The following is a 13667-nucleotide window of genomic DNA, read 5'->3' on the forward strand; positions in this document are numbered from 1 at the left end:
TTATTGTAAAATTGAATGTTTATTCGTCCCGCTAACTATGCCAAGTATGTGCATTTAAAGCATTTGCAGTCAGTACATTTATTCCATTTTTGCTTGCATCTAGAAATGTTATTTGCAACGCTAATTTTCATTTACATATAAAAAGGTTTAAAACATTTAGAAGAAGTCAAAATCAGTTTCTTCTAGAAGTGACAATAGATACTTTATTAAAATGGGTTTTATTTATCTTTGTAAATCTACATCAGACAGAAATGAAATGCAATTTAAAGGCTCGATAATTGATTATAAGTCGCCGAAACATCAGATATTACTAGAAGTAGGTGTCAGTACAGATATCAAAGTAATACAACTCAAAGTGAAAAATTACTTTCTTGGAACATTGTCTATTCTATGACTGCAAAAGGAAATACTAGAGTCGCCACGTTGTCTTAAAACATATGTCTGTAAAACAAGTGATTCATAATGAATCTCATTTATTAAAAACACTGACAAATACCATATCAAAGTCTTTGTGTGAATAATGTTTTTGGATTGATATTTATGACAAGATAAGTAATTAATCAGCAACTTTATCAAATTAAATTCATTAAAAACAATTATCCAATCAAATTAATTTACAATATTATTTGCAGACAATTATAATATTAGGAAAACTAATATATTAATGGAAGCAATAAATAATGTACTTCTTCAGGAGTTGCCCAATTATATCTGATCAATTATGACATTTCGGGATTTACATTCATTTAACCAATCAAATAAATCAATTTAGAATTGTCAGCTTAATATAATTTTTCATTAATTTCAGTGGTAAATCAGCGAAAACATCAGCTAATCAACGACATCCTGACAAAAAAACCATTAACAAATGAAACGTTCTGATAGTAAAACAATCAACCAATCAAACACGCTGTCACAAAAAGTAATAATCAATAATATTGTTGATTACATACCGTACACGAACACTTTGTACACAGATCTGTTTTCAGCGGAAATACATCCCCTTCATTATAAGTTTTCCCATCATACTGACAGCCTGGAAATAAAAAGTATATAAGTCAGGCCCGGCGTGAAATAATGCGCGTTACATTAAACCCAACACCACAAGACGTACACACATTTCAGTTGACAGTATGATAGATAAATGCAGTTTTACGGAAGTTTGAGTTCTTTGATCTTTGACATATTTTACCTGTAATCTGATACACTTACAAAAGCTATCATAATTATCTACCTATCAATGTTGATGTGTCTAACGACGTTAATTCCGACTTTTCACTTACACAACACAGCAAGTGGCGAGAACGATATGGACACCTATGTATATTACACGTTAAAAAGTGTCGGTTTCAGACACAAAATGTGGGTTAAACCGGGCAAAACACCATGTCGGCGGACGGTACATAGCTTTTTATTAGTAAAAGTAAAACCACAGGAAAGTATTATGAGTTTCACTTGGTTCTTGTGTACTTTTAGAGGTACTAACATTAGGCTGACAATTATTGAGTATTTCATGTGTTCGAACTTTTTATGTCATTATCTCTAAAATAGAGAAAAGCACAAAGAAGTTGATCATATAGTGAAATAATCAAGGATATGTGATGATTTCTTTATTGTATCGTTGCAAATATATGACATATGATTCTAATATACGGACCACAATAGCATGTCCGTCTCATGCCGTAATAGTATAACTAAATATATATATATATCTATATCGGTTATATCAATAAAGGTTTGTTTTCATAAATCAAAACCAATTTTCAAAACTTTCCAATATATATCGTGATATCTTTGATACGCATTACTCCGTAGCTTGATTCAGGTTTGTTTTCCGGTACCAGTAACAATATTAATCAAAACAAATTTTCAAAACTTCTTTTTTATATTTCCCAGTAAGGAACAACAACATAAAAACAAGAACATGTTAACTAGATGAGTTATTAGAGTTCAGCTGGAAATTGTTTCCTTACAAATAGCTTTCGTTAGAATCTGACATTTATGGTCCGCCTACTGTTATTGCATACCGGGGATAATGTTGCTGTGTTGTCGATGCTCTGCTGATTGTAATGGTTACACATATTTCGTTTCGTTTTAATCAAAAAAGCTCAGATGACAGATCAGAAAAATATATTCACACCAAGATGACGATTTTATCACTTCCAATGCGGTCTGGGGCTCTCAACGGGCACTGGGTTTTGTATATACAATTATTTCAATAATTAATGTGACTTGGTGAGTGTGCTTGTTACTTTCTCTGACAGTGTGCTTTAGTGAGATAGCAGTATAAATAGGGTAAGAGTTCCAATATTGCAAAAATATACTACAGTCTCCAAAACCGCGCATGCAGTTCATACACGCAACACAAAGCCGCATACATGGGAAACCGCTCTTAAAATGCCCATGGATGTTAGTAGAACGTGAATCAAACAATCCACCTTTATAAAGAATTTTATATACAGTTGTAAATGATAAGAAACATCGAGAAAATTAATTCGGAGAAGACTGATAAATTACATAAAAAACAATGTTATAAAAACAAACAATTACATAAAAATGATTTTTTTAAAGGGATAATATTCAAAATAAAACAACAAAGATGATCTCGGTATACGTTAACTCCATCAGAATCCCCATTACTCATACTTTATAATTTATAACAGTTCTCGCGTAGTAAAGGCCTCAGCAGTCTGAGCTGTCATAACATCGCGAGACGGGTGTTTATTGGTGCCCCAGTGAATAATTGATCAACTTATTACATGACAATATAACAACAATCTGCGACATGCTTCCAGAACTCCGAAACTGATAGCTTGATAACGAGGTGTTACTGAGAGATCACGTGTTGTTAAGGAGATGTTGTGTATCCGTATTAACGGGCCGATGTTAATAGGGAGATTGTAATTACCATATTCTTAACAGACACAATTAGATTGTAATTACCATATTCTTAACAGACACAATTTAATGTTCAGTACTATTTGTTCAGTGTATTTTACGGTTCTTTTATTCGTTTTCTTTTAATCATTCATGTCTGCATTATTCATAGACAGGCATAAAATATCTATGCATAATGATTAAAAATGATAAACGCGATGCAATATAAAATTTACAGATGTACACCAAAAGAAGAAGTCACTTTTGCTCATTGAGATTTTAAGATTGTTTTTCTTTTCTTTTGTAATCATTAAGATAAAAAATGTATTGCGAAATTCCTATCAAAATGTCAGTTTCCATTTCTTTTCAGCGATAATTTACCTCACTTTGTACTTCAAAAAGTAAAGATATTTCAAAACTGAATTGTTTTCCTAGGTACCTGAATTGATAGTGATTATAGCGACATCTCATGCCATTACATACAGTGTAATGTTATGATACCTAAGTTTCTATATACATCTAATGACTTAACATCAAAATACCGTATAGCTGGTTAATTTCGCAGGCATTATATTTTTGCGATTTCGCGTCACATTGCTGTGATCGCGAAAATTTGATCCGCGAAATAATTTGAAATGGTTGAATGATATATACCCTTATATCCATATCGCAAAAATTAAAAACCGCTAATGTTTGATTTTCTAGTTTTTAGATCAAATCGCGAAAATGTTGGTCCGGGAAAATAACCGGCTTTACGGTAAGATGACCATTAAAACGAATAATCTTTAAAAAATCTTTCTAGTATTATAACCTAATAACTTATTTCCATGGCTGCTTAATTTTGCGTTGTTACGCAAAAAAATCATTTGAGACAATTTATTTTCGGGATTTCTTATTGCCCGACGAATTTAACTACCACGAAAAGAAATTAGTTTACAGTAACGAAACCATCCTTCGAGCATCATCCCGCAGACATTGCACCATATCATTAATGCAAACATGTCTCTGTTTGCACAATTTACAGTATACGTTAGGTTCATGCAATCGGGTCTTAAAATAACTGACATGAGAATACACCAGTAATAATCTACGAACACATGATCAATTCATATTGAACAAACTCCATCATTTAGGCATTAAATTAGAACACGCATCAATCAATTTCAAAGAGTCAGACAGACAAGATGAGCTATTAAACAGGAAATGGAAACGCTTAACAAACAGACGTTTAGAAGTGGGATAAGGCAGTGTTACATTGCAACAGTTGAAATCATAATAGGCTCACATTCATTTCAAACACTAAACCTGTTTTTACATACTCAATATTTTCTGGTGTGAATTTTAAGTAAAAATAGCATGAAACAAAATTTCACGTGAATTTTATGTTAATTTCACTCGAAAAAAATCACATGAAGAAATTGGCTGTGTATAAGTGGTCATGGCCTTAAATGGTAAATTACATTTAACAGATGATTATGATGTGTTGTGAATTTGTGATATGTTTACCGCCGTCGTGGGAGGACTCGTTAGTGGTGACAAGGGTGAAAAGTTATGAGACGTGGACGGGACTATCACTAGGCTTAAAACAACTGTTAAAATTCAGAGCAAGTTTCTTTTTTTATCAAAATTGCGGGGATCCGTACATTATTTTGTTTTACCGATAACGAAAGCTATCTATTTCTCACACATCAAGGGTCAGTCGTTTATACATTGTAAGTCAATAACTTACAAACACCGTTACAGATTGTACATGAATACATCTTCATCACAGATATCGAAACATAAATATGTATAGAAATGTGCATAAGGATACAATATTATGAAAGGAAAACAGGAAGGAATTATCAATTATATGCAACCTTTATGTAATGTATTCCACGCCCATTAGTCGAAGTGTAATAAACGTCGTTTCACGACACAAGTGATGCCTTTTGAAGGAAGAAATATGTTGCTTAAAAGCGACAAAGGTTTTGTCTCTCCATGCCAGAACAGTCCGTGTCTGGTCGACGAGGATCAGGATTAATTACGGATTTATTTATAAATATTTACAGCAGTCCTCGTGTGTTTACTCTATTAGCTATTGTCTCCAACAAATATTTGTGCTTATCCTATTTAACACAGTAAGAAACTGAGAACGGTGTTTAGAGTAAATTACATCTGTAAACATCATAGTGTATTCAAAAGCTGTTCTGATATCGCTACAAAATCTGCATACTGTAATCATATTAGTGGACACGTATGCGTGTGGTTGGTCAAACAGGTTTCTGCTGGCCTATTTCTAGTTTTTGTCGTCCTAAATCACTAATTCAATAAGTCAGTAACATCACTTAGGTGACTTTGAGAGATACAACAGTTGTATGGCGTAGTCACATTCTTTAGTATCAGTACCACGAGCCAAATGTCAAGTACAATGAACCCGCGTTAATCCGGACACCTTCAATTCCAGCCTAAACCTTCCGGATTGCGAATTATCCGGAGTACAGATTTTTGTGTTCATAGAAAATATGTAATGTTACGGTTATCATTTTCTAACATTTCCGTCCGGACCGAGAGTTTTCAGGACTATCAGCGTCCGGATTATCGGGCGCCCATTGTATAGTAGACAAAAAAAGGAGAACAGACCGGATCCTTTCAAAACAAATTCAATGCAAATGAATAAGACTTGAATTCGCATTTTCCTTTTTTATTTTTGTTGTTGTTGGTGCAGTAGTTTTAGATTATTTTTCAAACATTCGTATCTAATCTATTTCAAAAGTGCATCATTTGAAAATATCGACAAGACGAAAATACCAACAGATCAAACTTAATTTATCCAGACTAAAGTCAACCAAAAAGCAGGAAATACAATTGACATATTCAAACTTACTTTGACACACGGGACAGCACTTCCCAGGAACGGGAACTGGATTTGCACATGGCGCGTAACATTTCGTAGTCGTTCTTGTGGCTACGCCAGCCTGCAACAATACAAAAGTAGATTTTATTTTCCATATTTTGAAAATCATTCCAATTCTCGAAGCAAGTACAGAATAAAAAATTAAAAGCACTTATCAACATATATGGAATATACATAGGTATTATCAATAACATATGAACACAAATTACGAAATTCGTCTCACATTATCACCATCACCAGAACCATATTAGCAGGTCGACGGTAGCAATTCGCCATTTTTTTCATAAGAAATCAGAAGACTTAATTAAACATGAGATATTACGAAAATACTCTAACGAAGGCTTTGTTTGTGAAGGAGGATATGTTGATTAGAAAGAGGACTTGAATACAATATCTGATATTGCAAGAGAAGACGAGAAAGTTGGATGTGGTCTTTCCAAAAGGCAGACAGACGACACATATACAAACGGACAGGAGATAACAGCACGTCCGATCATAGAAGAATGGTAGGACGACCGCTTGACATAAACACCGTGCAATTTAAGTAAGTACCTTTTAGAAGAAAAAAACCGAAAAAAAAAAAAAAAAAAAAAAAAAAAAAACGGATGAATTATCGGCATTAGGACTGGGCAATCTTGAAAACAGTGAATTTGAATTTTTTGGGTTTTTTTATTGTAATTTTCGTTTCTATTGCAAACTGCAGTTCATTCCAAAAAGTGGGAAGAAAATGCAATTCATCTTCTGCTGAAATGTGGAGTAAGGTAAAACAGATGTTGCAATAACTTGCTGCCGTATATATGCCACAGGATATAATCAAAGTTGCGTATGGGGACGTGATGTGTATGATCCCTCGAGTCCCAGACATACTCAAATGTACGAGTAGACAGGCGATCGTCACATTTTGTGAATATTTGACAAACAAACACTCTAATGACCGGGGTAGATTATAAAGACTGGCCGTCCTGGTTTGCTTTAGGGTGTGGCTAGTCGTAATGACGAGAATATCAGCACAAAGATACACTTCCACATACAGTCAAGGTAAGCTTCATCACAAGTTCACGAAAAAAAAAATTAAAAAAAAGTTTTCCGAATTATCAAAAGCAACATCTTGAAAAATTAAAGTGTTGGGAATATGGCGTCCATTTTGAATCCAATGATGCTACGAGTTTAATTCTATTTATTCTTTCCGTGAAAAGAATTTTGACGTAAATAATTTCAGACGGGCTTAGCTAACAAAGCTTAAACATGTGGTCACGACATACACAAGTTACTGGGTTTGTATCTTATCCAAAACGTCCTTATACATCATAGAATGTCTGCACTATGTGAATAAATTATGTCGTCTGGAACGTCTAACGGAGAAATCGTGCATCTAAAAAATCCGGAGTCTAATGCCGAGCACTGATTTTATGTATTCAGGCCTACATTTGATGACGTTGAAATAACTTTACCTTACAAGCAGGTATTTAAAATTCCTCATTCTCTGACCTGGTAGCTTGGTCTCATTATGATATGTATATAATCAGTTCTTAGAGTTGTGAATTTGTGTTTTAAGGATTATTACGGAAAAAATATGAACCGTAATAAAAGCTTTCAAATGTTCATCATAACTGTATATGTGCAATGTTTTATCTTTCTTGGCTTTGCAGCTATGTTAAGAATACAGAAATATCAAAATGGTGAGTTATTACATAGTGGGTCGTTATTAAACAGAATTTGTATGATCATTTGGATCCTCATCCCCGGTCGATATTTTTTCTTTGGTCAATAAAAACATGCATCAACCTCATCAAAATGCTATGATTGTATATTATTTTCCATTTTCGCTCATCATGAAACTAATGGAAACTTTCGATATCTGTAACCCGTACGAGTCCACATGGAGGGACGGGGGTAGACATGTGTGACAGTATACAGGTATGTCCCCACCCTCATATTAAGATGGATTTCTACTATATTTCGGACACACACTTTAGCTAACAGGTGCTCCTCCCTCAATTTGTACCATCAAACCCATAAAGGTCACAGAAGTAGATATGATATATACGGTTAAGTATTTTTATGACTAGATTGCCAACGTTGGAATTCTATAGCGATAAGATAAGCGGGGTAAAACATGTGTTCAGTGAACATCTTTCTAATTAGAGTCAGTCTCGTGTAAGATTTATGAATCAACTTGGGACAAAGAACCGTCCGTCTGCATTCCTTCAGATCGTCCACTTTGCTGAATATAGTAAGATCGGGGCATCCCTAGGGGCAATTTTATCCAGGTTTCCTGCAGATACACTGTATTCGAAATACGAAGATAACTATACTATGAACACAAAATTATTACTAGTAGAATGCAGAAAATGTGTACGCGTGTCTGTTATCGGTGTCGCTCCCGGAAACAAACCGGAAATGAACATACCGGTTTAGTCATATTTAAATGATATATCTAACCATTGTAATTATAGAAAGCAATTTTCATTGATTCCATTTGCCTCGAAATATGATGTCAGTAATTCTACCAGCTGACTCTTAGAAAGAAGCGAAGCGTGACTATAGCTTATATCTCAAATTGTAACAAAAGAAGAAAATGCAGGTAGAATTAATACTAACTGCACAAATCCAGACCTTAAATTAATTCGAACCTTCTCCTTTTATTCTTGTTTTCACTTCTGATTTTTTATGGATGAAAACATGATTAACACAATAAAGATTAAAATTTAACATATGTAGTGTATAACATGATTACAAGTATTTGTAAGCAATACATCGATCAAAGAAGTGTTAAATTAAAATTGACCTGTCAATTTTAAACTTGTCGTAAAATTAACAGAGCCGACGAGGGTCGGTGTACGTAGACAAGCCTATCATTTCCTAATGTAAACTTTCTCCTGAACTCTTGTCATCTATCCACGTTTGACTGCAATAAGGAGCAAATAAACACAGTCATGGTTAGCTTAACACAACGACCAGTTACGTCCTTTCATGCTCCAGTTAAACATTCATCCTATCATGTGGTCGCTTAGATCATACAAATGCATCAGTCGTACACAATCTGATTTGCTAACAATATGTTTTATATGAGTTTTCTTTCCTTTATATAAGAGGGATATTTGTTTGATACACATGAATGTTAATAACTGCAGAGTGACCAAGCCTGTTGAGGAGGGCTTTAAATAAACAAGCCTCTCTAGCGGTTTATCTTTGTGTATGAAATGAACTTAGAGTTTTATCGAAGATAAATATTTAACCATGATCACCGCATTCCAACATTGATCGTCACTGTGTGTTCGCACGCGCCATGCTAATCCAATTACCGTATTATATCCGTTAAAAACTCCCATTCAGATTTAATTTGACATTCAAAATATACAAACTAGGTTATAAATATTTTACATTAAAGATATTTGATACATCATCTACTTCAGAGATTTAATGTCGACAGACAGGGAAGTGTTTTCTCGGTCGCTCTTTGGAGCAAACACATGCTGATGTTGGAGCCATTGTTACGAAATCTATACTTTACCTTGCGTTTTAATAATGATTTATACATTGGGTTGTATAAGATTAGGTCATTCTAGGAGGCCAAGCTGCCAAGATGTGGCACACGGTCAGGAAAATATCAAATTCGTAATAAAACAACAAAGCCATCAACTTCTGAATCGATGTAAAACAAGCTGTGACTTCATTTTAAACGTCCTTACAGAATTAGTGTGGGTGTGTCTTGTAGTTGATTTACGGTACCTAGATTGGCAGCAAAGCATACGTGTTTGTATAATCTTAAGCCGACAATGCGATTGCGTCTGTTTTTATGCCAAGTAATTAGTACGAAAATGCGGCTATAAACTCTCATCTATTATCATTTGTTTATTCGAAACTGCGGCAATAAACTTGAATATACTATCTTTTGTTGTGTAGACCTAAAGTAATAAACACGATCCTATTTCAAACGTAAACTACCGCCAGATTAGTCGGTATAAAATTAGCATGTCTGATGATGTATCGCCGGCAGATAGTGGAACACAGTCAAAGACAAATACTAACTATAGGCGCATGAACCGAAGAAAAAGACACATTTTGAATACTCTAATAGTTTGATTCTTTTATGATACCATTAACACCACATTTGCACCTACTAATATATCTATGATTTGAGATAACATGGATGAGATTGGGATTAAAGAAGAAAAAAAATAGCAAATAAAATATTTCCTTTTATCAGACAGATTAAAATGCGATTACTTTAAAAGCTTTTAAATCGTGGAATTCAGTTTCAAATTAAAGTTCCATTTATACAAAAAAATGATATTCGCCGGATACATTCACTGTGATTGCGTTTAATTCCATTCCCATTTAGCTATTTGCATAGAAAATTCTAGAACTAGATATTTTTCCGAACTGGCAGTAGGATGTTGATACATAATTATAGCATATCTATTAATATAATATACAAATATATTACGCAAAATTATATATAAATATATAAGCTATTTTTGAAATATTCTATTTGCGTGCGGTCGTTACCATATCCCTAACCTCATTTAGTCTAAAGATAGTTCTTATTAGTTAATAATGCCATTGACATAAAACATAAATCTAAGCAAGAATTTATAAGTGAGATACATAATGTACTCATATACGTCCTTGATCTAAGTCTGTACCATTGTATGGAAACCTATTATTTAGACTTAAAATATCTATCCGTATCTTACAATTAGGCTTTTGAGAGTTTCCATTCAGAATAGATATTTCCATATAAAATAATGACATAAAACAGACAAGCTTAATTTACAGTGAACTTATTCCAGTTAATTACGTTTATGTGTATTATCAACATTGCATTATGACGAGTCACGATTAAAATATATCATTTATAAATAGATTAACGTTACCAGTACTATTGCAAAACATTTAATTACCGTAAATCATATGCACCAAGGCTTATGATACGCTTAATAGAACGATTCCTTTGGAAAAATAATCAATTATAATTGTCATGTAAGCAAGGATATAAATTAAAAAAATAATGAAGTATTTTTACATTGATAACAAAATCAAGCAGAATTTGTATACTTTTGTGGAATTTTGAAAAAAAAAATGCAAACTGCATGAATTCCTCAAAAGAAAAAAAGGTTTTGCATACAAACGATTAAAAATTAAAAAAAAATAGTTGATTTTTTAAAATAATCACTGATCATTCAGTATGGATGAAATCTAGCAGACAGTTTTCTTTCCTAGTGAAAACCATATACTATACAGTTGACTTCTAACCCCATAACGATCGGTTCATGAAAATGACGTTTGACCTATTGACCCTTTGACAATTGCTCCAATAACATGTTCGGTATGCCCTGGAACCATTGTAATCAGACGAGAAATTGACACCGGTTGATGTATCGCGATCATTAGCGGACGCGACAACGCGATCATCCTCGTCTGCAAGAAATACATCCTCATGTCCATGAACCGAGGCCGGGTTGTCTGTTGTCTGGTACATCCGGGTAATTTAAATCAAACTGATGCAGGACCTGTACCATGGATATTATGGATAGTGCATGTCAAATGTCAGGAGAACCGTCGAAAACTGGAGCCTTTCTTGACTCTAAATAGCTGTGACTACAATTATTTCATATCCTTTCAGATATTTGTGCTAGATTATTAAGCAGATCATTCAATCCAAAAAATTGAACTGGAGAAATATGTTCAACCACAATGAAATAAGTGTAAACCGTTTGCCCATCGCGCAGCACCTCCTACACTACCGTATTTTTGTTCTACCAAAGTTGTTTTCAACAACGATCCGATACTGAATTCCAAACTTAGACTGGCACATCACACATCATAATTTCGTGTTTTGCAAATGCGCATTGACTACATAACGAATATATTCTACCATGTATTCGCTGATGTGAATCTTAACACAAAATCAAATCAATGCATTCTTCTTTGATCGCTAAATTAACGAAGCTTTTTTGACAGAGCAAATATCAAGTCTCTTATTCATTCAGTATCGATCATATTTCGTCACTGGCTGTGACAAGTCATTGTGTACTTTTACAGAAATAGGTAAAATATCAGTAATATCATTTCTTACAAATGACATCAAGAGTTGTCTACGATTTTGAAATTTAAAAGTACACATAGTCATCATCAGCTTCTGCTTTAGGCGTTACACTCCATTCGATGAAAGTTAGTTGTTTTAAAATTCGGTGAAATCGACATGTGTACATATCTTTGTCGCTAAAAGAAACATAATTTTGTTTATCATTGCAAATATGGGAAAAAACATTTTTAAGCTTTATATTAAGATGAGAGTCACCATCGGTAGGTTTACAAGTGATATCATACGAAAACTACAACCTACTGAAAAGTACATAGACCTTGAGGCTTTCAATGGGGAGAAGTTTTATTCATTGTTGCTTATATAAGAAATATACACTTTGGATTTCGTAAAATACGATATCGCTGATTTGGTATCATAATATTGTACAGACTTTTCGCGTTTGATTTCACAAACACTGTATATTTTTGTAGGTTTGACACAATTACGTGAAGAAAATAGATAATTCGCAGACTTTGAAAAAAAGTGACACTGTCTAATTAATTATTAATTTATTTGTTGGTTGATTGATTCATCAACGTCCTATCAACAGCCAGGGTCAGGTAAGGACGGCCTCTCATGTTTGCTACATTTGTTGCGTTTATGAAGTGCGGGTGTGTGTTTTGGGAGACTGCGGTATGTCGTGTTGTGTCTTCTTGTATAGTGGAACTCTTGCCCTTTTTATAGTGTTTTATCTCTGAAGCATGCCGCAAAAGACTAGACATATTTAAGATGACAAGACAGGAAACATTTTTCTCAATAAGAATTTTTCTCTGCTAAATTGAAGTTAAAATATTACTCCAGCTGAATTCCTTCATTTGAAAAGCAAATACATGAATTTTAACCCAACTACGATTCAAGCACATCTATTTAAGATCATATTATGTTTGGGTAAAAATTTCGTGCAATTTTTTTCAAATGAAGTAATTGAACAGCAGTAACAGTTTAATTATAATTCAGCAGACAAAAACATTGCTTATTGAGAAAAAAAGTCCTATCATATTGAAAATGCATTTTGAAATAAACATTTTATCAATATTGGTTTAAATAAATTTTAAGTAGTTGTTCGATAAAGTAACAGCGTCCAGGACTATATTATCAATTATGCATGGCCCATCACAAATTACAGCAAGAAGATACAAAATCCCTGACTTAGAAAAAAACAATCTTTTAGACATTCCCATGGCCTCAGCGTTACTTTAAGTAATTGAATAAAATCATTTAAGATGTTAAAGACGCTTCGGGAAAATGATGGGAAAATTTGGTTTACATCGCCGGTAATTTTGGTGCATACCATTGGCCGTCCACATCGACGACAGATCAAACGATTCAGGCCTTACTCCAGATAATTGGTCCAAATTAGAAACCATTTTCGCTATTTCAGCTTTCACTTGGCGATGTTATACCGTTATGTTCAGTCGCTCTGACCTACACGTGAAGACTATGATCTTAAGGAAACATGGACAAGGTCACCTGAAGGTCACAATGAAGTACCTCTAATGCACTTATATCTTTAAAGAGAATCGAATCATCAGTACTGCTATTGTGGAGGATATAGAACACAAACTCAAATTTTCAATGAAGAAAACTTGTGCATGGGAATATGTATAAATACATTTTATCGCGACCGGATCATTTTGTTTGTTAAATAATCTTACATATTTTCACCTGTTGTATTTTGTATATTATAACAGGTATAACAATATCGTTTAATTTACTGATCCTCGTACCTTGAGGTATCGCAAATATAATTTTAGCTTATTGTGATAAAAATTCGCCGCAAAATCATACCATTATTCATTCACA

General features: G+C 33.7%; 1 protein-coding gene across 1 annotated transcript in view; it reads right to left on the reverse strand.

Moving 5' to 3' along the window:
* The window catches only part of LOC138310378 (BMP-binding endothelial regulator protein-like), an 84960-nt gene that overhangs the window by 18432 nt on the left and 52861 nt on the right, over positions 1-13667 (reverse strand). The window contains exons 4-5 of the mRNA XM_069251576.1: positions 5744-5834; positions 954-1036 (exon numbers count right to left, since the gene is read on the reverse strand). Coding sequence (XP_069107677.1) covers positions 954-1036; positions 5744-5834 — 174 coding nt within the window. The remainder of the gene's footprint in view (positions 1-953; positions 1037-5743; positions 5835-13667) is intronic.

Source organism: Argopecten irradians, chromosome 16, assembly GCF_041381155.1.
Source record: "Argopecten irradians isolate NY chromosome 16, Ai_NY, whole genome shotgun sequence".
Lineage (NCBI taxonomy): Eukaryota > Metazoa > Mollusca > Bivalvia > Pectinida > Pectinidae > Argopecten > Argopecten irradians.